This window comes from Coregonus clupeaformis, unplaced genomic scaffold (assembly GCF_020615455.1).
Source record: "Coregonus clupeaformis isolate EN_2021a unplaced genomic scaffold, ASM2061545v1 scaf0427, whole genome shotgun sequence".
Lineage (NCBI taxonomy): Eukaryota > Metazoa > Chordata > Actinopteri > Salmoniformes > Salmonidae > Coregonus > Coregonus clupeaformis.
The window spans coordinates 267,690-292,500 of NW_025533882.1; the positions used below are offsets into that span (position 1 = coordinate 267,690).

General features: G+C 44.3%; 1 protein-coding gene across 2 annotated transcripts in view; it reads left to right on the forward strand.

The window, feature by feature from the left end:
- LOC121560766 (zinc finger protein 407-like) overlaps window positions 1-24,811 on the forward strand; it is a 173,655-nt gene that overhangs the window by 99,199 nt on the left and 49,645 nt on the right. For both annotated transcript variants that reach the window (XM_045215349.1, XM_045215350.1), the window contains exons 5-8: window positions 6,826-6,992; window positions 14,346-14,429; window positions 16,075-16,195; window positions 22,995-23,173. In XM_045215349.1, coding sequence (XP_045071284.1) covers window positions 6,826-6,992; window positions 14,346-14,429; window positions 16,075-16,195; window positions 22,995-23,173 — 551 coding nt within the window. The remainder of the gene's footprint in view (window positions 1-6,825; window positions 6,993-14,345; window positions 14,430-16,074; window positions 16,196-22,994; window positions 23,174-24,811) is intronic.

Genomic DNA, 24,811 nt, shown 5'->3' on the forward strand with positions numbered 1-24,811 from the left:
GGAATAAAGACGAGAGCTTACAGGGAAGAGGCCCACCTGGCTATTTGAATAAATCTGCATGGGATGCCAATCATTTAGTTGCTTCAGGATCAGAGGAAAGAGAGAGACAGAGGGAGAGTGTGTGTGGATGTGTTTAACTATACTTGTGGGGACTAGAAGTCCCCACAAGAATAGTAAACTAACAACAATTTGACCAACTATTGTTAAACCCCCTAGAAATAGCATTTTAGTGTTAAGGTTAGAATCAGGGTTAGGGTTAGGAGCTAGGGTTAGTTTTAGGGTTAGGGTTAGGAGCTAGGGCTGGGGTTAAGGTTAGGTTTTCGGGTTAAGGTTAGGGTTAAGGTTAAGATTAGGGTAAGGGTTAGGGGTTAGAGAAAATAGTATTTTGAATGGGACTGACTTGTGTGTCCCCACAAGGTTAGTTGTACAAGACTGTGTGTGTGTGTCTGTGTGTGTGTGAATACCAACACAATTGCACTCCTTGTCGTCATGTGTAATTGAGAGCTAAGGAGTGCCTGTTAATTTGCTTGATGTGGAAACCCGATGAGCAGCAATCACAACAAAAATAAATACAACTCTAATTATATCTAACAAATATAGAAAGGCCTCCTGTTTCTTACCTCTCTCTCATCCTCTTTTCTCTCTCTCTCTCTCTCTCTCTCTCTCTCTCTCTCTCTCTCTCTCTCTCTCTCTCTCTCTCATCCTCTTTTCACCTCTCTCTCTCTCTCTCTCTCTCTCATCCTCTTTTCACCTCTCTCTCTCTCTCTCTCTCTCTCTCTCTCTCTCTCTCTCTCTCTCTCTCTCTGCTCTCTCTCTCTCTATCTGTCTCTCTCTCTCACTCAATTCAATTTCAATTCAAGGGCTTTATTGGCATGGGAAATATATGTTAACATTGCCAAAGCAATTGAAGTAGATAGTAAACAAAAGTGAAATAAACAATAAAAATTAACAGTAAACATTACACTCAGAAGTTCCAAAAGAATAAAGACATTTCAAATGTCATATTATGTATATATACGGTGTTGTAACAATGTGCAAATAGTTAAAGTACAAATTGTAAAATAAATAAACATAAATATGGGTTGTATTTACAATGGTGTTTGTTCTTCACTGGTTGCCCTTTTCTTGTGGCAACAGGTCACAAATCTTGCTGCTGTGATGGCACACTGTGGCATTTCACCCAGTAGATAAGGGCATTTATTAAAATTGGGTTTGTATTCGAATTCTTTGTGGATCTGTGTAATCTGAGGGAAATATGTGTCTCTAATATGGTCATACATTTGGCAGGAGGTTAGGAAGTGCAGCTCAGTTTCCACCTCATTTTGTCGGCAGTGTGCACATAGCCTGTCTTCTCTTGAGAGCCAGGTCTGCCTACGGAGGCCTTTCTCAATAGCAAGGCTATGCTCACTGAGCCTGTACATAGTCAAAGCTTTCTTTAAGTTTGGGTCAGTCACAGTGGTCAGGTATTCTGCCACTGTGTACTCTCTGTTTAGGGCCAAATAGAATTCTAGTTTGCTCAGTTTTTTTGTTAATTCTTTCCAATGTGTCAAGTAATTCTCTTTTTGTTTTCTCATGATTTGGTTGGGTCTAATTGTGTTGTTGTCCTGGAACTCTGTGGGGTCTGTTTGTGTTTGTGAACAGAGCCCCAGGTCCAGCTTGCTTAGGGGACTCTTCTCCAAGTTCTATTAGCGGGTATCGGCCTAATGCATTATTTGGTGTTTTTCGTAGAGGATATTTTTGCAGGATTCTGCATGCAGAGTCTCAATTTGGTGTTTGTCCCATTTTGTGAATTCTTGGTTGGTGAGCGGACCCCAGACCTCACAACCATAAAGGGCAATGGGTTCTATAACTGATTCAAGTATTTTTTGCCAGATCCTAATTGGTATGTCGAATTTTATGTTCCTTTTGATGGCATAGAAGGCCCTTCTTGCCTTGTATCTCAGATTGTTCACAGCTTTGTGGAAGTTACCTGTGGCGCTGATGTTTACATTTACATTTACATTTTAAACATTTAGCAGACACTCTTATCCAGAGTGGCTACATTATTTAATTTTTCATACTGGCCCCCCGTGGGATTTGAACCCACAACCCTGGCGTTGCAAACGCCATGCTCTACCAACTGAGCTACATCCCTGCCGGCCATTCCCTCCCCTACCCTGGACGATACTGGGCCAATTATGCGCCGCCCCATGGGTCTCCCGGTCGCGGCCGGCTACGACAGAGCCTGGATTCGAACCAGGATCTCTAGTGGCACAGCTAGCACTGCGATGCAGTGTGATATTAGTATGACATTTAGTATGATATGTTACGTTTCGTTTGGTTCATTAATTTGTGGCTGTCCATCACTTATTTCGTATGATATGTTACTAATTACAATCATATTATATGTTACACATTTGCAAAACGTACAATATGTTATGAATTTGCAAAACGTACTAAATGTTACAAATTAGCAAAACGTATGATATGTTACGATCATATCATACAAAACGTATGATATGTTATGTTTAGCCCGAGGTATGTATAGTTTTTTGTGTGCTCTAGGGCAACGGTGTCTAGATGGAATTTGTATTTGTGGCCCTGGCAACTGGACCTTTTTTGGAACACCATTAGTTTTGTCTTACTGAGATTTACTGTCAGTGCCCAGGTCTGACAGAATCTGTGCAGAAGATATAGGTGCTGCTGTAGGCCCTCCTTGGTTGGTGACAGAAGCACCAGATCATCAGCAAACAGTAGACATTTGACTTCAGATTCTAGTAGGGTGAGGCCGGTTGCTGCAGACTGTTCTAGTGCCCTCGCCAATTCGTTGATATATATGTTGAAGAGGGTGGGGCTTAAACTGCATCCCTGTCTCACCCCACGGCCCTGTGGAAAGAAATGTGTGTTTTTGGCCAATTGTAACCGCACACTTGTTGTTTGTATACATGGATTTTATAATGGTGTATGTTTTTCCCCCAACACCACTTTCCATCCATTTGTATAGCAGACCCTCATTCCAAATTGAGTCAAAAGCTTTTGAAATCAACAAAGCATGAGAAGACATTGCCTTTGTTTTGGTTTGTTTGTTTGTCAATTAGGGTGTGCAGGGTGAATACGTGGTCTGTCGTACGTTAATTTGGTAAAAAACCATTTTGATATTTGCTCAGTACATTGTTTTCATTGAGGAAACAAATTAGTCTGCTGTTAATGATAAAGCAGAGGATTTTCCAAAGGTTGCTGTTGCTGTATCTCACGATAGTTATTGGGGTTAAATTTGTCTCCACTTTTGTGGATTGGGGTGATCAGTCCTTGGTTCCAAATATTGGGGAAGATGCCAGAGCTAAGGATGATATTAAAGAGTTTAAGTATAGCCAATTGGAGTTTGTGGTCTGTATATTTTATCATTTCATTGAGGATACCATCAACACCACAGGCCTTTTTGGGTTGGAGGGTTTGTATTTTGTCCTGTATTTCATTCAATATAATTGGAGAATCCATTGGGTTCTGGTAGTCTTTAATAGTTGATTCTAAGATTTGCTGTTTGGTCTTTGTTATAGGGCCAAAAAGATTGGAGAGGTGGTTTACCCATACATCTCCGTTTTGGATAGATATCTCTTCGTGTTGTTGTTTGTTTAGTGTTTTCCAATTTTCCCAGAAATGGTTAGAGTCTATGGATTCTTCAATTACATTGAGCTGATTTCTGACATGCTGTTCCTTCTTTTTCCGTAGTGTATTTCTGTATCGTTTTAGTGATTCACCATAGTAGGCTCAGGTTTTCTGGGTCTCTATGTTTTTGGTTGGATAGGTTTCTCAATTTCTTTCATAGGTTTTTGCATTCTTCATCCAAACATTTGTCATTGTTGTTACTTTTCTTCGGTTTTCTGTTAGAGATTTTTAGATTTGATAGGGAAGCTGAGAGGTCAAATATACTGTTTAGGTTTTCTACTGCCAAGTTTACACCTTCACTTTTACAGTGGAACGTTTTGTCCAGGAAGTTGTCTAAAAGGGATTAAATTTGTTGTTGCCTAATCGTTTTTTGGTAGGTTTCGACATGACTTTCCTTCCATCTATAGCATTTCTTAATATTATTCAGTTCCTTTGGCTTTGATGCCTCATGATTTGAGTATTGCTCTGTTCAAGTAGACTGTGATTTTGCTGTGGTCTGATAGGGGTGTCAGTGGGCTGACTGTGAACGCTCTGAGAGACTCTGGGTTGAGGTCAGTGATAAAGTAGTCTACAGTACTACTGCCAAGAGATGAGCTATAGGTGTACCTACCATAGGTCCCCTCGAAGCCTACCATTGACTATGTACATACCCAGCGTGCGACAGAGCTGCAGGAGTTGTGACCCGTTTTTGTTGGTTATTTTGTCATAGTTGTGTCTAGGGGGGCATATGGGGGTGGGAATGCTGTCACATCCAGGTAGATGTTTGTCCCCCTGTGTGCTGAGTGTGTCAGGTTCTTGTCCAATTCTGGCATTTAGGTGGCCACAGACTAGTACATGTCCCTAGGTCTCTCTCTCTCTCTCTCTCTCTCTCTCTCTCTCTCTCTCTCTCTCTCTCTCTCTCTCTCTCTCTCTCTCTCTCTCTCTACCTATTTCTATCTCTCTACCTATTGCTATCTCTCTGTTGCTGTCTCTCATATACCTCTCTGTTCCTAGATTACCTTATCCCTTCAATCTTCCCCCACCCCCCCACCCCCCACTCTCTCTCTCGCTCTCTCTACCTCCCTCTGTCTCTGGCCTGCTTTGCATGGCTCCTGCCTGTTTAGAGGCGGTAGGCTGTATGCATATGTATGGGGACTAGACTGTGGATCGTGACGGGATCTGACACGCGGAGACAAGATCAAAGAGCTCCATCTGATCTGGTGAAACAGACGCAAAACCTCCTCTCATCCATACAAAACCCCCACTGATCAGTCTACTGCAAGCACCATTCCTCCTCAGCTCAGCCTCAGCCTGACACAGAGATACACACACACACACACACACACACACACACACACACACACACACACAAACACACAGACACACACAGAAAGAGGACGGCGGAAAAAGAGGCCCATATCGAGGCCTAGCACCCGATAAACAATGGCCCCGTTTAGCTCATAAAACAGGAGTGTTGTGCATAATGTTCACAATAAAATATAGCATCTCTTCACTCATCTTATTTACCTCTCCCCCGGTGGGGGACTGGCTGTTCCATAAATACGAGAGAGAGAGAGGGAATGAGAAACAGACACAGACATATATCTATCGCCAGGTCTTTGGCAAATCACGGCATGAGCAAATGAACGGGAGGATTTTGAATATGCCTGCGAGATTAGGCCAAGGCAATGAAGACGCCATTTTAGAATGTGTGTTTGAGTGCTCGTGGTAAATGCTGTTGAAGCTGCCGTCACGTAAGACTGAGATGATAGTGTGACGTCACAGACGTTTCTGTGTGCGAGATAGATTCATCCTCTTTGAATGTAGATTGATGTGTAAGGCAAGCACGTGTGTGTCCCTCTCTCTCTCTTCTCTCTCTCTCTTACTCCCCACTCTCTCTCTTTTGTCCCCACCTCTCTCTGTCCCTCTCGCTCTCTCGCTCTCTCTTACGCCCCCTTTCTCCCCCTTTCTCTCTTTCTACCCCTCCTTCTTTCCCCCCTCTCTCCATAAGGAAAATGTATGAGTTTGAATTATTGATTTTGACACATGTTCCACGGTGCTAGAAGTCATTATTTGTTCAGGTGAGTGTCAACATGGCGTGCTATGAAACAGATACCAGAGGCATTAAACAACGCTATCAGACTTTAAAGACACCCTCCTCCCTAAAATAACACGCTCCTCTCACGAGTCCCGGCACAAGACAAATGCTCCCGAAAATCTGACTTCATTTGTTTATGGCGCGCACATTTTTCTTTCTCCAGCTAGGCAAAATTATTATGCCGGCCTAAAGATGAATTTGACCGCGGGGTATTCTATTGTTTTTACTAATGAGTGCTGCTTGTAGCTTAATAAAACAGCTATGAATCTGGGACTGAGCACCCAATTCTAAACTGGAAGCATCTAGGCCTATGTACTGTTGGTCTCTATAGAGAAAAGGTCTTTGTGATCAACCATGTTTCATGTCATCGCACAAAGACTGGCACGTAGGGTGGAGGAACAGAGGGAAAGAAAGATACAAGGGAGAGATGGTTCGTGAGAAAAGGAAACAGGGTTTTAAGAGATGGCATGAAGAAAGATGAGTAAAAAGAGGAATAACGGAGAAGAGGAGATGGCGGGATAAAGGAATGGTAGGAGGTAAAGTGTGGTCTAGCTGGCCCTGACTAAGTGGTGTGAGACCCCTGTACAGATCAACTCTATTCTCCCCAATGGCCCATGTGTGTGTGTGTGTGTGTGTGTGTGTGTGTGTGTGTGTGTGTGTGTGTGTGTGTGTGTGTGCATGCGCTGTGTGTGTGTGTGTTTGGACTGTAACAGAATTTCTCCAGTCCTCTGGGCCCTGGCGCAAAGCAGAGAATAAATGGTGGAGGTGGCAGTCCCGGACAGAAAAATCAATGCCTGCTTATACAGACATGACACGCCAGGAGCCCCAGCAATCTGTGTGTGTATGCCTGTGTTCTCCTGTGTGTGTGTGTGTGTGTGTGTATATGTGTGCATATGTGTGCGTGTGACTGTGTGTGTGTGTTCTCCTGCATCCTCCCTTCCCTACCTTACAGGCTTGGGTTTCTACCTTTTACCTCAGCTTTGGGACTAAATAACTCTCTGTTCTTTTTTCCCTCCCTCCCTCCCTCCCTCCCTCCCTCCCTCCCTCCCTCCCTCCCTCCCTCCCTCCCTCCCTCCCTCCCTCCCTCCCTCCCTCTCTTGTAGGAAGTTTGAGTGTGATCTGTGCGACCGATCGTTCAGTGAGAAGTGGGCTCTGAACAACCACATGAAGCTGCATACGGGAGACAAGCCCCATAAGTGTGCCTGGCCCGCCTGCCACTACGCCTTCCTCACTCTGTCTGCCATGAAAGACCACTACAGGACACACACAGGTGAGATGCAACACGGAAAAAAACACAGACACGCACACACACACATTGTCTACTGTACTGTACACACACACCTCATGTCTCCTAGACACACACACACCTCATATACACACCTGTGATCTGACGCAACCCAATACTGTCAATAACTAACTACTACATGTCACATTATTGTCTAGTGTACACCTCTCATGTTAACTATACACACAAATCAATACCTTCAGTTAATAACTACATGTCCATACACACTTTCAGGATACCTACCTACAGTATATATATATACTGAGAGTAAGAATCAGTCAGAAATTAACAAAGTGCCTGTTTGGTGTGGCCAGACTGTTTTCCTTAGGTGTCAGTCCGTCAGTCAATCAGTCATGTCCTACAGTCTGCTCCTTGACCCTCTTTTAAGTCAATGACAAAAGCTAGCGGAAGGCAGGCCGGCAGGCAGGGGGCTGGTCTTGGTATGACAGGCTGAGTGAGCGCTAGCAGGAGAACAGTCCATCCGTCATGCGGGCCCCTCTCACAGGGGCTTTGATGTTATTATAAATGTGTTGGAACAGTGATGTAACGGCAAGGCACGGCCGACATAATTATACCTTTTTATTTTCATTTGTTTCCCCGAGAACCGTCGTTCGCCGTCAGGCGGGGCCGACCGTCACTCTGCTCCAAGCACCTAGGTGTCACTTGCTGAGACAGGGAGGGTAGGGGAAGGGAGAGGGGGAGGGAGGGAGGAGGGAGGTAGAGATGGAGAGGGAGAGAGTGAAGGAGAGGCTGAGAGAGAGAGAGCTAGAGAGAGCTAGAGAGAGCGAGAGAGCGAGAGAGAGAGAGAGAGAGAGAGAGAGAGAGAGAGAGAGAGAGAGAGAGAGAGAGAGAGAGAGAGAGAGAGAGAGAGAGAGAGAGAGAGAGAGAGAGAGAGAGAGAGAGAGAGAGAGAGAGAGAGAGAGAGAGAGAGAGAGAGAGAGAGAGAGAGAGCTAGAGAGCTAGAGAGAGCTAGAGAGAGAGAGAGAGACGACTGAGAGTGACTCATGGCCCTGATTAGTGACACCCAAAAAGCTAACTCAATTTACAGCTCCATGATGCAACACTTCTATTAATGGGCAGACGGGGGGTGACAGCAGCAGACATTGCCGTATCATTGCAATCCCATTCCAGCACACTGGCGGGCTGACACACTCTAAAATATGATCGGCGTGTGTGATCTGTTTGAACGTTATAAATGCGCTCCTTCACAAGGGTAAGCTGCAATACTAATAAAATAAGTAGGAAACTAAAAGTTGAACTAATCACTCTCGGTGACATATAGCTGTTAGTAATTGGGGAGATCTCTGTTACGTGTCTGGGGTGGGTTTATGTGTGTAGCGGGCAGGATAGATCGGACCACTGGTGGGGGGTGTTGAGGAAAGTAGCGTGTGCCTACGTTTGAGTGTGTGTGTCAGCATAGATACCCAAGATAATGTAGGGCCCAAGATAATATAGCGCAACAATTAAGGTGTTTGAATACTAGTTAGCTACACTATTATGTATAAAGCTGTTGTGCAAACAGTGTTTGAGAAATGGAATTCTGTCTTTATATAGTGTATGTTCTCAGTCCTATTTTTATGTGTTCGTTGTGACGAGACAATTAAACTCTATAAAACACTTGTGCTGCTACCATTTCTCTGACTGTGGCTGTGACATGAGCAGCCCTAGTGAGGGACTTCCTACTTTTCCTCTGTGTGTGAACACCTCCCGCTCCTGGGCCTGCAATCATGTCTCCAAATGGATTCATTGTTCTGGGGCTGATTTGTGTGTTTTCTATGTTAATCACTCTCCTCACACCCCCAATGTCTGAGCTGAGGAGGAAGAGGAGGAGGAGAGAGGGGGGGGTTAGGAGGAGGGGAGGTAGCATCAGCCGCCAGGGTCATTTGTAACGGCTGATGAATGAGCGACTCAAATAAATAAATAAATCAAACATGTCCCAACCCGCCCCAGCCTTTTCCCCAGCCCCTCCGCAGAGGGACCGTCAGTGCCGTCGCCGCGACAGGGCCACAATTGATTTCCTCATTGCCTCAGTTTGTCGCTTAATCTGGCGATATGCTGATAAATCTTTGCACTTTGTCAATTAATTTCCCTGAGAAATGAGGCCCAAAATGGCGAGCACATCAATACAGCGAGCGGATTCTGTGTCAAAAATTAAGCTGTAAAATTAATTGCCCTCCCATCCACAACCCTGCTAAAACATAACTAATGAGGGAGGCAATTATAGCTGCATGCAGACTCCTCCGGGGTTATTTAAAACACAGATATAGGTGTCGGGCACACACACACACATATATCAAATCACATTTTATTTGTCACATGCTTCGTAAACAACAGGTGTAGAGTATCAGTATCGAGTCGATGTGCAGGGGTACGAGGTAATATGTGCAGTACATATAACTAGGAATAAAGTGACTAGGCAACAGGATAGGTAATAAACAGTAGCAGCGTATGGGATTCAAAAACGCACACACACACACGTGCAAATAGAGGTGGGATATTTTGACTTCAAAGTACTTTTAATAAGTCTTGCAATAAGTGGATTTATTTTGTTAGGGGTAGAGGGAGTACCAGAAGAATAAGAACAAAGAATAGTATTGCACTGATCAAATGTTCTATGAGCGTACACGAGAGATGAGCTTTAACTGGCCACTGTGAGTGACTGTATGTAATCTGGGGTGCGTTTTGTGTGTGAGTGTGTGTTTGTCTGATCTGTGTTATGTTCTGTGTGAGTCTCCATGAGCGAGTTGCGAGTGTGTGTGTGTGTGTGTGTGTGTGTGTGTGTGTGTGTGTGTGTGTGTGTGTGTGTGTGTGTGTAGGAGCCCAGTGCTCAGTATCTTTAGCCTGCTGGAGCCCCTGGTGTTGAAAGGGCCCCGTCACTGCCCCGTCCCCCACCAACCCCGTTCTCCCCTCGGCCATCAGAGGGCTCACCGCCATCGAACGGCAGATGAAAAGCACACATGTAATTTATCGCCAGCGTTTCCTCCTCCAGAATAATTGTGGCGACCGCAACTGGGCGCGGGAATCGATGGCTATGGATTTTTCCGTGGTGGGGTCTTGTAGCATGGGGCATAATGAGAGATGGAAGGGCGACGGGTGGAATCAGGGGGTGAGGGGAAAAGGGGAAGAGGGGGCTGTTATTCTGATCGGAACTGAGGAGGAGGCAGATCTAACGCTCCCCTAACAGTCTGCTAACATTCTCCTAATATTCTCTTAACGTTCCCCTAACGTTCCCCTAATGTTGTCCTGAAGGTTTCAATGCCGACAAGGAGAAAGAGAGGAAGAACTGCATTTTTAAAAACCAAAAGATTTTATAATTCCAGAATGAACAAATAGGAATCCTCTAAAGCTAAGGAAAAAGCACCTATTTAAGATTGGTGTTTTTCTCTTCTTAAGTGGCACTGCATTAGAACACTCCTCACAGTCGAGTGGGTTTAAATGGGTGTAATACGGGTAATAGGAGGCTCCTCTCTCTCTGTGGATTCAATGAAAGCTGTTATCCGAAGTGAAAAACACTGCTTTCCCTCTGCATGAAGTTGTCACCTCGATGCATTATCAATGCACAGTGGAAGTTCAAACTCTGGGATTGAGACGAGCAGTTACGTGACAGTGATAGTGTGTGTGTGTGTGTGTGTGTGTGTGTGTGTGTGTGTGTGTGTGTGTGTGTGTGCTTGCGTGTGCTCTTGTGTGCATGGGTTCGCTCTAGCGTGCATGTGCTGCATGTGTCCGTGTGTGTGTCTGTCTGCGTGCGTGGATGCATGCCTATGTATGTATGTGTGTGTGTGTGCTACTGTACCCACATGAAAAAATACTTTTTTGCGGACATTACTGAAGTATTTACTACTGTGTTTTTTTGCTGATAATACTGCAGTATTTACTATATTATACTACAGAACTATATAGTCAACTGTAGTCTTTTTTTCATGTGGGTAGCTACAGCATGTGCCTTCTGTCCTGGAGGCAGACAGGCCAGAGCTCTGCAGACTAATCAGAGCTCTCCCCTGCTGAGTGGAGCTGGTGTAATTAACAATGGGCAGCAACAGGCTAGCGCTGAGACACAGCACCATACTAAGCCCTTAGATCGCTATATCTACTAAGCTAAAAAATAAGATGTTTTATCACATACACCGGATAGGTGCAGCCATAGTAGTACGGCGCCCTTGGAGCAAATTAAAGGTTCAGTGTCTTGCTCAAGGACACATCTGCAAATTTTTCACCTTGACAGCTCGGGTTTTTGAACCAGCAACTTTTCGGTTACTGGCCCAACGCTCTAACTGCTAGGCTATCTGTCGCCTAACATATGGAATTGTTTTAAGATGGTCATAAAATGTATAATTTAGCCATTTGATTTAGAATTTTAGGATCCCTGTAGGTATAAAAAAAATACAGTGGGGAGAACAAGTATTTGATACACTGCCGATTTTGCAGGTTTTCCTACTTACAAAGCATGTAGAGGTCTGTAATTTTTTATCATAGGTACACTTCAACTGTGAGAGACGGAATCTAAAACAAAAATCCAGAAAATCACATTGTATGATTTTTAAGAAATTAATTTGCATTTTATTGCATGACATAAATATTTGATCACCTACCAACTAGTAAGAATTCCGGCTTTCACAGACCTGTTAGTTTTTCTTTAAGAAGCCCTCCTGTTCTCCACTCATTACCTGTATTAACTGCACCTGTTTGAACTCGTTACCTGTATAAAAGACACCTGTCCACACACTCAATCAAACAGACTCCAACCTCTCCACAATGGCCAAGACCAGAGAGCTGTGTAAGGACATCAGGGATAAAATTGTAGACCTGTACAAGGCTGGGATGGGCTACAGGACAATAGGCAAGCAGCTTGGTGAGAAGGCAACAACTGTTGGCGCAATTATTAGAAAATGGAAGAAGTTGAAGATGACGGTCAATCACCCTCGGTCTGGGGCTCCATGCAAGATCTCACCTCGTGGGGCATCAATGATCATGACGAAGGTGAGGGATCAGCTCAGAACTACACAGCAGGACCTGGTCAATGACCTGAAGAGAGCTGGGACCACAGTCTCAAAGAAAACCATTAGTAACACACTACGCCGTCATGGATTAAAATCCTGCAGCGCACGCAAGGTCCCCCCTGCTCAAGCCAGCGCATGTCCAGGCCCGTCTGAAGTTTGCCAATGACCATCTGGATGATCCAGAGGAGGAATGGGAGAAGGTCATGTGGTCTGATGAGACAAAAATAGAGCTTTTTGGTCTAAACTCCACTCGCCGTGTTTGGAGGAAGAAGAAGGATGAGTACAACCCCCAAAAACACCATCCCAACCGTGAAGCATGGAGGTGGAAACATCATTCTTTGGGGATGCTTTTCTGCAAAGGGGACAGGACGACTGCACCGTATTGAGGGGAGGATGGATGGGGCCATGTATCGCGAGATCTTGGCCAACAACCTCCTTCCCTCAGTAAGAGCATTGAAGATGGAGTCGTGGCTGGGTCTTCCAGCATGACAACGACCCGAAACACACAGCCAGGGCAACTAAGGAGTGGCTCCGTAAGAAGCATCTCAAGGTCCTGGAGTGGCCTAGCCAGTCTCCAGACCTGAACCCAATAGAAAATCTTTGGAGGGAGCTGAAAGTCCGTATTGTCCAGCGACAGCCCCCGAAACCTGAAGGATCTGGAGAAGGTCTGCATGGAGGAGTGGGCCAAAATCCCTGCTGCAGTGTGTGCAAACCTGGTCAAGACCTACAGGAAACGTATGATCTCTGTAATTGCAAACAAAGGTTTCTGTACCAAATATTAAGTTCTACTTTTCTGATGTATCAAATACTTATGTCATGCAATAAAATGCAAATTAATTACTTAAAAATCATACAATGTGATTTTCTGGATTTTTGTTTTAGATTCCGTCTCTCACAGTTGAAGTGTACCTATGATAAAAATTACAGACCTCTACATGCTTTGTAAGTAGGAAAACCTGCAAAATCGGCAGTGTATCGAATACTTGTTCTCCCCACTGTATATATACAAAAATGATTTGATAAAACATTGCATTTGGCATTTACTGCTAAAGCCCATAGAAACACATTGAATAACACATTTATTTGTACATGGCAAAACAGACAGTCCAAAAATGTATCATAAGGAATAAGGTTTTGAAGTGTCTGTCCTATATCTGAGAGATATAAGAAAACTAAACTTTTGTTAGACCCATGTTTAGTCACATATTTCGTGGCACATTTGACCCCCTATGCACTTTTTGGCATTTTTACAGCCCGATACTGGGTCACCTTCAGATGACTCCCCTGAAGCTTGTGTGCGTCGTAGAGCAGAACAACCAACACCTTCGTGTTCGTGAGAGTCTCGCCTTTCGAAATTCGTGACATATTAGTTCTAACGGTTCGGTCTGGAAAGTTGGTTTTGTGACAAGACCTCTTCGAAATGAGGACGTCCGTGACAGAGAATTCAGACAACTGCCGTAATGCTTGTTGATGTCGTAGAGCCAAACAATCGACACTGTTTTAAACATCTCTTATACTGGCTATAGACCATCACCTGGGTCCTGTTCAGTAGGGAGGAAACGTTTTATACTCATACTGATGATTCAGTGTCCTCAGAGTCATGTTTTCAGCCTGCTTACACCCCTCTCCTCCTCTTCCTCTTCCTACTGTGTCTGTGCTGAGAGAGAGAGAGAGAGAGAGAGAGAGAGAGAGAGAGAGAGAGAGAGAGAGAGAGAGAGAGAGAGAGAGAGAGAGAGAGAGAGAGAGAGAGAGAGAGAGAGAGAGAGAGAGAGAGAGAGAGAGAGAGAGAGAGAGAGAGAGAGAGAGAGAGAGAGAGAGAGAGAGAGAGAGAGAGAGAGAGAGAGAGAGAGAGAGAGAGAGAGAGAGAGAGAGAGAGAGCCATCAGGCTGTTAATGACAGATGCAGTGGAAGAGGGAGAAAGCGCACTGCGTAGTAAAAAAACCCGCTGGAGTGATCAGCTCAGCCCCATCTGGAAGGCATCGGACAGAAATGAAGTTGTATAAAACCATCCCATTGATAATAAAGCTAATTTTTATGGCTCTGACAAGTATGTAATTATGTTCAGTGGTGCTTTTCAGATTTTATCACAGTCAATAAACCACACTGGCAATTTCCGTCCCATTTGACATATTTACATGGATACATTTGATTGGAGGAATTAGTTAACTGTGAGAGCCTTGATGGATATACAGTTTTCCCTCCGATTTCATCTGTTAACAAACACCCTTTCTCTCTCTCTCTCTCTCTCTCTATCCCTCCACTTTCTCATTCTGTCCCTACTCCTTCTTCCTCTGTTGACTCTGTAATGTTCTCTGACCCCCTCCTTCCCGCCCCCCTACAGGAGAGAAGTCCTTCCTGTGTGACCTCTGTGGTTTTGCGGGTGGCACGCGACACGCCCTCACCAAACATCGCCGCCAACACACAGGTGAGCTGCACATACCCAGCGTCTGACACACACACACACACACACGGTCATCAGTGCTGCTACTATTTATCATTATTTATCTAAGCTGCTCAACCATGTCACTATTATTTCTGTCATACACACACAAAGTCTGACATGTTGCTGTCGGTGGTAGACATGTGTAGCAATATGGATGACTGAATCTGAGATTTTTAATTTCGGTTATCATTTCACCATGTCATTCTATCGCTTAGGAAAATTGCATTTTTCAGATATGCCATCAATAACAAGTGCTTTTTGGAAATTGGGAAAGTGAAACAAATCCTGTTCTTAACCATTTGTCTGGCAGGCGCCCAAGGATCAAGCATCTCGTTATAAATATTCATTTAGATATTCATAATTCATTTTTTTTTTTGCTGTCGCATTTTGACAGTCATTTACATTTACCCAACACTCTTACTTTTTGTCCTCTCTTGTCCCCTGTTGACAAGTGTCAATTCCAATAATTACATCTCGACATTCTATTGTCGGACACACTGTCCAGACTACAGGTGTCATCATTGAGTGTCTCTTTTTCAGATCAGAGCTGGGTTCAAATAGGATTTGAAGTCCTTTCAAATACTTTAGTTGAGTGGGTCTCAACTGGTTTTGCCTCGGGACACAAATTTAACCAGGTTGTCTCAGTCACGACCCAATATTCGCATCGTGAAAAAGAATCGCCAAAATACAATCTGGAAACAAAAGAATGTTATGCTATGTTGTTAGTAAATGTATCAATTATATGACAAGGGAATAACATTCCCAGATCTTTCATTGACAATATTAACAATTCTCCCATATTCTTGATGAAGAATGTTAATAAACTCACTGGTTTGTGACCACAAAACCAACCAATATAGCACTGCTAATAGCTATATATTTAAAAAATACTGTGATTGAAGAAAAACATTTCAGAGATTAAATTATATTTTTAAAAATTGTTCATTATAATTTCTACACACTTTCTACCTGGTTTAAGTAATTTAAGTTCAGACTGTTTTTCCCCCCATAAAAAATAACATATTTTTTTACTCAGACACCCATGACCCATTGAGAATCGCTGCTTTAGGTGATTGATTGAGCTTGCCTGACAATAGAATCGTTGGAATAGTCGCAAAATTGCAAACCCCGCTGACCTGGCAATCCAGGCAGGCTAAAGCAAATGCTCAAAAGTATTTGAAAAATGTCAACTACTTTCCTACTAGCACTGACTTTGCTGATAACTACTTTGTTAAGGGGAAAATGTACTTGCTACGACTGTGATATGTTGTTGTAGCTATGTTAAGCTGAATGCACTAATTACATTATAGTCATTTTAGCAGACGCTCTTATCCAGAGCGACTTACAGTTAGAGTGCTTTTTTTTTTTCATACTGGCCCCCCGTGGGAATCGAACCCACAACCCTGGCGTTGCAAGCGCCATGCTCTACCAACTGAGCTACACGGGACTAATGTAAGTCACTCTGGATAAGAGCATCTGCTAAAAGATGAATATGTAAAATGTAAATGTCTGCGTTAGAGTGAGCTTCCACTTGAGACGGACAGTGATTCTGTATTTCTCTCTGTCCGTCTGTCTGTCTTTCTGTCCACCCGTCCTTATCTTCCCTGTCTGTCTCTCTGTCCCCCAGGAGAACGGCCCTTCAAGTGTCAGCTGTGCGGCTTCGCCTCCACCACCCAGTCCCACTTGACCCGCCACAAGCGCGTGCACACAGGGGAGAAGCCCTACCGATGCCCCTGGTGCGACTACAGGTACCGGCTCATTGTGCTCGCATGGAAGGACAGATGGCTGGGTTGATGGGCAGGAGGACTGGGGGTCTAATCTCACACACACACACACACACACACACAGGTCTGATCTCCCACAGGCTTCATCATCTCATCTCATCACTCTGCTATCATCAGCAGGCTACAGCAGCCAGCCACTGGCAGGTGTCATTAAAACACCATCACAGACCATCAGTAATTACACAGGAAATTGTCGGTGAAATTGGAAACACTTTTGGCAACGTTGCACATCTCCATCTCACTTCTCTTCCTCTTCTTCATCCTCTTCCTCCCCCATCTCAGGTGTGGTGGAAGGAAGTGTGAAAGGAATGCTCCCGGAATTGGTTTTAGATAAACAAAAATGACATGGACAGGCTGTTGGTTGTGGTTTGCTCTATAAGGAGCTGTAAGGCTGTTGGAATTGGAAATAACTCTTCAGATATTCTAGTCTGAAAAACTGAAGAAAAACTATCAAGGTTCATATCTTTAAGAACATCAGACAGAGAAATACCCCCCAAAAGCTCAATATCCCTAAACATTAATGTCACCACAATACCCATTGCCATTCTTTGTTCTTTACCATAGCTTAGAAACACTTTGGCTACAAGTTACTCTACCATGGTGAAGCTTGTCTTCTGCAGAAAGGTTATGGGTTAGCATGTGAGGTGTTATATCATATTTCACTTATTTATACACATTTTGCACTCAATTCACATTCTATTTATCAAGGAAGAGTAGTATTTGACGTTTAAAAGCACTGTGGGGAGGCAACAGAGGGAACCAGACCAACTGTTCTTCTAGCTGATACCAAATGATCGTTACAGATTGTGGCAAATGAAACAGCAAATTAGAAGACCAATTAACATTTTTGGTTTGGCCCCCTTGGGTACGCAGGGCAGAGGGAGGGGCTGGAGGGGAGAGGGTAGCAGCTCGCAACCCCTGCTGGGTTCCTAATGTGTGTAGGAGGAATTGAACACGGGCACCAGGCATTCATGAGGGGCCTAACTGTGCTCCGCTCTTCCACCCTGAATACATTTGTAAACCTCCAATGGCTCAATGTCTCAATGGTTCAATGACTTCACACGAATAAGGATGTGTTAGTCAAGGCACTGTCAACGTTTGACCATGAACAGGATATCTCAGGCTATATAGAATTTGATATACCATTATAACGTTTATTGTTTTGCTACTTATAATTATATTAAATTTATAATTAGATTTGAATTCATGTACTATACTGAACAAAAATATAAACTCAACATGCAACAATTTCAACGATTTTACTGAGTTACAGTTCATATAAGGAAATCAGTTAATTGAAATAAACTAATTAGGCCCTAATCTATGGATTTTACGTGACTTGGCAGGGGCACAGCGATGGGTGGGCCTGGGAGCCAGGCTCACCGACTGTGGAGCCATGCCCAGCCAATCAGAATTAGTTTTTCCCCACAAAAGGGCTTTATTACAGACATAAATACTCCTCAGATTCATCAGCTGTCCGGGTGGCTTGTCTCAGATGATCCCGCAGGTGAAGAAGCTGGATGTGGAGGTCCTGGGCTGGCGTGGTTACACATGGTCTGCGTTTGTGAGGCCGGTTGGACATACTGCCAAATTCTATAAAACGACGTTGGAGGTGGCTTATGGTAGAGAAATTAACATTCAATTCTCTGGCAACAGCTCTAGTGGACATTCCTGCAGTCAGCATGCCAACTGCACGCTCCCTCAAAACTTGAGGAATCTGTGGCATGGTGTTGTGCGATAAAACTGCACATTTTAGAGTGGCCTTTTATTGTCCCCAGCACGAGGTGCACCTGTGTAATGATCATGCTGTTCAATCAGCTTCTTGATATGCCACACCTGTCAGGTGGATGGATTATCTTGGCAAAGGAGAAATGCTCACTAACAGGGATGTAAACAAATTTGTGCACAAAATTTGAGAGAAATACGCTTTTTGTGCGTATGGATCTTTTTTCTGGGATCTTTTATTTCAACTCATGAAACATGGGACCAACACTTTACATGTTGCATTTATATTTTTGTTCAGTATACTGTATATAGTGCAGTCTTATATTGGTATAAAATAGTACATGTGTCGCTGACATCTATGAAATCCTCAATGCAACTTCTTTACCTTATCCTCAAATGAATGTCTAATATAACCTTTTGAATTGTATTGTTGAAAGTTCAAACAATTATGGTTGGAAGATGCATGTAATTACTATCTTACAATTATATACCTATTTATGCAGTCAAAAACCACTTGCCATACCATATTAGGCTGTATGACAATTGTTCTCAATGAAGAGACACTCATTATAGCTTCTAGGGCATCATGACTGCCATAATTGATATCCTCCCTTTAATCCTTTTATCAGCATCCTCTGTATGCACATTCTCAATCTGCCTGCCTGTGAAAAATAGCTACTTTGAGCTAATTCGAGGTAACTTTGAGGACCGCTGCACGGCTGGTGGTGGATGTCACGGGGCCGGTGACCCTGTGAAGTGTTGGGAGAGGCGGAGAGCAAGGTGTGGATGAGCGTTAATGACTAGGCTGTCTCTTCGCCATCGCAGATACCTACCTCCATTCTTAAAACACAAAGACACACATTTAAATCCACAGCTAACGAATAGCCTCAATTACTAGCCCCATTACCAATGCAGTCGTCGACGAGGAAAATATGGAAATGTGTTAGAAAATAAAAAAAGATTGAGCGAATCGCGATGATATCCAGGCAGTGGGGTTGATTCCCATGGCGAGTCACTGCTCACCGACGTGGAGAAAGTTGAAACGCGGCTGTTGGACTAATTAATATTGGCTATCGTAGGAGGACTGTGTGGGCCTTTCTCTTAGCCTGACACCTGCTGACTCCTAAACTCACATTGTGTTGTTTTAATATGACAATTACGCTATTACCATATCTGAGAGATAGAAGCGCTCCCCCGGGATCCCACCCTCACACTGTTCTTTAGAACCTTTTAGTTCTGACTCTGAATGTATCTATTTATGCCACTGGCCTGGAATAAGAAATCAGTTAATTTGTCTTGAATATAAATTATAAATGTTTTGTTTTTTTAGAAATTATTTATGATTGTTCCTATTATTTTCCTGACTGTGACAGAGGACATCTCTATCTGAAAATAAGTTTTGAAATAAGTTTTAAGTGGTCGAGGAAAATTATAAATTGAATTTGTCTGATAGTTACTTGTTGGATAGTGTTTATTGCTGTTGTTTGTGTGCTTTACTCATTGTAGGCCGGCCATACACCATGATTTGTAAACGTATTGAAAAACCCATACAGGCCCATCCTGTATGGCTTATAGCATTAGGGGAGGGTAGTTACATTCCTGTGTGCAATCCCTATCCATGTACCCTGGGTCTTAATGGAGTTGTTACTGTACTGAGTACAGATAGACATGTCTACAGCTAAAGACATGGTCAAAAGAGCTGCCCCATTCCTGTAACTCTAAGGAGAACACCTCACATTTTACCCTACCCGATGCAAATAGCTTCATGGAGGACCATTTCACCATTCACCAGCAGGTGTTTTAATGTATTTATGTGTAAAACACAAAAAGGGGCCTCTGCATGGCTTTGAGTACATATGAAGAGTCCGGCAAAGCAAATGGAGCCGGGGCATGACTACTAAGGGACTTGATGGAGAGAGTTGTCTCGGCAAAAGTGAAAACAAATTATATCCTTGCCTGGCGTAAGCTATGGCACCATGAGGCTTTATTGTCCCAGCCAAGGTGATAAGGGAGAGTAATTGCGTATTATACTGTCCGAGAATGTCAGCCCGAGACCACGCACGAGTGCCTCATCCATCACGCATGATGCTATGTGTGCGTGTGCGTCTGAAAGTGCCACGGGTCCTGCACTGCACATGCTTGCATGATGTGGTGGGCGTTGTATGTATTGGTGGGGGTTATGTACTGTATGTCGGTGTGTGCTTGTGTGAGTGCTTGAGTGCACTTGTGTGTGTGTGTGCGCGCATTGTCTTCTTGTGTGTTCGTGTGCGTATGTGAACATGTCTTTGAGTGTGTGTGTGTGTGTGTGTGTGTGTGTGTGTGCATGCCTCCCCTCAGCCTCAGTCCAGGCCTGTGTGCGTAGTGTCCTAGGGCAGGTTTAGATAGGGCCTGAGACCAGGTCAGGCAGCATAATTGATCAGGGGGACTCTATGTGACTCCCTGAGCTGACATAATTACAGCCAGCACCCAGCATTAGCTTACTGCATGACTACAGCCTACAGCCCTACACGTCAATACTACACCTCTACACTACTACACCTCTACACTGGTCCTGTATGACTCAGCTGGTGCTAGCAACACCAAGTCGTAAGTTCAATTCCCACATAGATCATACACATAGTTAAAAATCTACAGTGGGGAAAAAAAGTATTTAGTCAGCCACCAATTGTGCAAGTTCTCCCACTTAAAAAGATGAGAGAGGCCTGTAATTTTCATCATAGGTACATGTCAACTATGACAGACAAAATGAGAAAATAAATTCCAGAAAATCACATTGTAGGATTTTTTATGAATTTATTTGCAAATTATGGTGGAAAATAAGTATTTGGTCAATAACAAAAGTTTCTCAATACTTTGTTATATACCCCTTGTTGGCAATGACACAGGTCAAATGTTTTCTGTAAGTCTTCACAAGGTTTTCACACACTGTTGCTGGTATTTTGGCCCATTCCTCCATGCAGATCTCCTCTAGAGCAGTGATGTTTTGGGGCTGTCGCTGGGCAACACGGACTTTCAACTCCCTCCAAAGATTTTCTATGGGGTTGAGATCTGGAGACTGGCTAGGCCACTCCAGGACCTTGAAATGCTTCTTACGAAGCCACTCCTTCGTTGCCCGGGAGGTGTGTTTGGGATCATTGTCATGCTAAAAGACCCAGCCACGTTTCATCTTCAATGCCCTTGCTGATAGAAGGAGGTTTTCACTCAAAATCTCACGATACATGGCCCCATTCATTCTTTCCTTTACACGGATCAGTCGTCCTGGTCCCTTTGCAGAAAAACAGCCCCAAAGCATGAAGTTTCCACCCCCATGCTTCACAGTAGGTATGGTGTTCTTTGGATGCAACTCAGCATTCTTTGTCCTCCAAACACGATGAGTTGAGTTTTTACCAAAACGTTCTATTTTGGTTTCATCTGACCATATGACATTCTCCCAATCCTCTTCTGGATCATCCAAATGCACTCTAGCAAACTTCAGACGGGCCTGGACATGTACTGGCTTAAGCAGGGGGACACGTCTGGCACTGCAGGATTTGAGTCCCTGGCGGCGTAGTGTGTTACTGATGGTAGGCTTTGTTACTTTGGTCCCAGCTCTCTGCAGGTCATTCACTAGGTCCCCCCGTGTGGTTCTGGGATTTTTGCTCACCGTTCTTGTGATCATTTTGACCCCACGGGGTGAGATCTTGCGTGGAGCCCCAGATCGAGGGAGATTATCAGTGGTCTTGTATGTCTTCCATTTCCTAATAATTGCTCCCACAGTTGATTTCTTCAAACCAAGCTGCTTACCTATTGCAGATTCAGTCTTCCCAGCCTGGTGCAGGTCTACAATTTTGTTTCTGGTGTCCTTTGACAGCTCTTTGGTCCTGACCATAGTGGAGTTTGGAGTGTGACTGTTTGAGGTTGTGGACAGGTGTCTTTTATACTGATAACAAGTTCAAACAGGTGCCATTAATACAGGTAACGAGTGGAGGACAGAGGAGCCTCTTAAAGAAGAAGTTACAGGTCTGTGAGAGCCAGAAATCTTGATTGTTTGTAGGTGACCAAATACTTATTTTCCACCATAATTTGCAAATAAATTCATTAAAAATCCTACAATGTGATTTTCTGGATTTTTTTTTCTCAATTTGTCTGTCATAGTTGACGTGTACCTATGATGAAAATGACAGGCCTCTCTCATCTTTTTAAGTGGGAGAACTTGCACAATTGGTGGCTGACTAAATACTTTTTTCCCCCACTGTATGTACTTACTGCACTGTAAGTCACTTTGAATAAAATGCAAAGTGGTTTGAAATACCACTACACTACTATACCATTTACCTCGCTACACTACTACACCTAGCGCAGCCACAGGAGACACATGAGCACCCACAGGCATTGGCAGAGGCTTTGAGAGGGGTAGTATTTTCTGTTACATTTACTTGAGTGCCGTTTTGAAAACCTCAGCCCCCAGAATCACATCTAGTAGCTGGCCAGTGGATACGAGATTTGGTTCAGGGTTCCGAGATTACAAACATGGTAGACCTCATCAAAATATGATATCAACATTTTGTTTTTCACTTTCAGCCTGTTGCAGGAGTGTCATACTCCTATAGTGAAATGTCTGTAACATGCAAGAGGAACCAAGGGCTGTTTGAAAACAACAGTGGCAAAACACCAGTGCATCTACAACATGTAAATGTATCTCACAAATTGTAGAATAGTCTGTCATTGTTTAACACTTTGCTTTCCCCCTGTTTCTGATTATGTGTGTATTGCATAGTCACAGGAGGCTTTAAGAGTCTCTCCAAATATGTTGACTATTTAAATATGATCCCTCAGCCCCACAACTAAATTGTTTGAGTTCAATCCACTTGATTCATTTTATTAGTGTCATTAGAACAAAACCAAACTGTCAGTACAGTAAACCTTCCAATGGGAACATCCTCTATTGTCTAGGGATCTTCTTCTCCTTCCTGTCTTTTTTACTCTTTCTTTGATATTTTTATCTTCTAATTGAGTGAACTATTCCTCCTTCAATCTCTATCTGTTCATCTCCCAATAGATCCAACTGTGCGGAGAACATCCGAAAGCACATCCTGCACACGGGGAAGCACGAGGGAGTGAAGATGTACAACTGCCCCAAGTGTGACTACGGCACCAACGGCCCCATGGACTTCAGGAACCATCTGAAGGAACATCACCCTGACATCGAGAACCCTGACCTGGCCTACCTGCACGCAGGTAGGATAAACCCTATCTACACACACGCCTGCGAGTGAACACACGCGTACGCACGCACACGAGGGAACTCACACACACACGCAAGCGAGTGAACATACAAACACACACACACACATACTCGCACTGATTTTCACTCTGACTCTCTCCTCTGGGTAACAGCTCCCCTGATACCTCTCCCTCTCTCTCTCTCTCTCTCTCTCTCTCTCTCTCTCTCTCTCTCTCTCTCTCTCTCTCTCTCTCTCTCTCTCTCTCTCTCTCTCACTCTCTCTCAGGGGAGTGGTATCATGTTTGTGTGTAGACGGTAGAGTGTGTGTTTGTGTGTGTGGATGGTACGTAGAGTAAGCTGCTGTATTTGGTGATGCCTGTAAGCCACTGAGAGGCAGTGCTGGATGTAAGGATACAGTGCCCTGCCAATCACTCCTCCTTCTCCTCCACCTCCTCCTTCTCCTCCACCTCCTGTTCCTCCTCCTCCACCCTTCCTCGTCTACCTCCTCCTCCTCCTCCCCCCTCCTCTTCCTTCCCTCCTCTACCCCCACCCCCATCTCCTCCTCACCCCCCCTCCTCCTCCTCCTCTTCCAGAGGAAATCTGTTCCTCCTCTATTGGATCTATCTTTTGCGTTGAGTGTTCTTCCTGTGTCCTTGAAGGCCCCAAATCCAATCTAGAGAGTGAATGTCCTTCTCTGGAACCGAAAGGACACCTTTTATCCTGTTATCCCTCTGACCTTGTGCTTTTACCTCTGTATAGGAAAGCATGTGGTAGCTAGCCGCTCTAGTCCAAGGCTGCGTCCCAAATGGCGCCCTATTCCCTATTTACTGCACTACTTTTGACCAGGGTCCATAGGGCTCTGGTAAGAAATAGTGCACGGAACACAGACCAGGACAGACGTTGGCCAGGAGAGGATACCATTACTGGGGTGGGGAGACATGGCCATAGAGCATGGAGAAGGAAACACTATGGCTTTAGTTCTTTAGTTTCTATGGAGACAGGATGGGTCTGTGTTTTGTCTCTGTGTGCTGAATCTGCTGACTGTTCACCGGCCTCTCTTTGCCTTCCACAGAGTTATGGTTGGCAAACTACCTGCTTCTTATTCCCCTACACTCTTCCTCACCCCACTAGACACCATTACCCCCCACACTACCCCACCCCACCCCACTCCCACATACCCCCTCACCCTCACACCCACAGAAGGTTGAAAGAAGGTCTGTTTGTGTTTAAACTGCTCTTGTGGGGCTCTCTGAAAAAGGGAAGCAATGTTTCATCCGAGACGACAGAACGAGACCAAAAGAAAGGAGAGAGGGAAAAAAAGATTAAGAAGGTAGATGTTGAATTAACCTGCTTGTGATTGCTCTCTGTCAGGATGGCACCGGAGCTGGCAGGGAGAGGCAAATCGTCACTGATGGCCCTTCCTGCTGTTTTCCCTTTGAAAGACACAGATCAAACACAGACTCTCGCTCTTTCTTTCTCTCGCTCTTTCCTCTCCTCTCTTTCTCCTCCGTAGCCCAGTCACGGGCCCCTCACAGCCGCGATTGATTGACACTCGGACGTCTGCGGCGCTCCTCTCGGTGCCGTCTCGCTCCCTCTTTATTCAACGCTGTCGCACTTCGAATTAAAGCCCTTCTCAAGGATGAAAGGAGAGG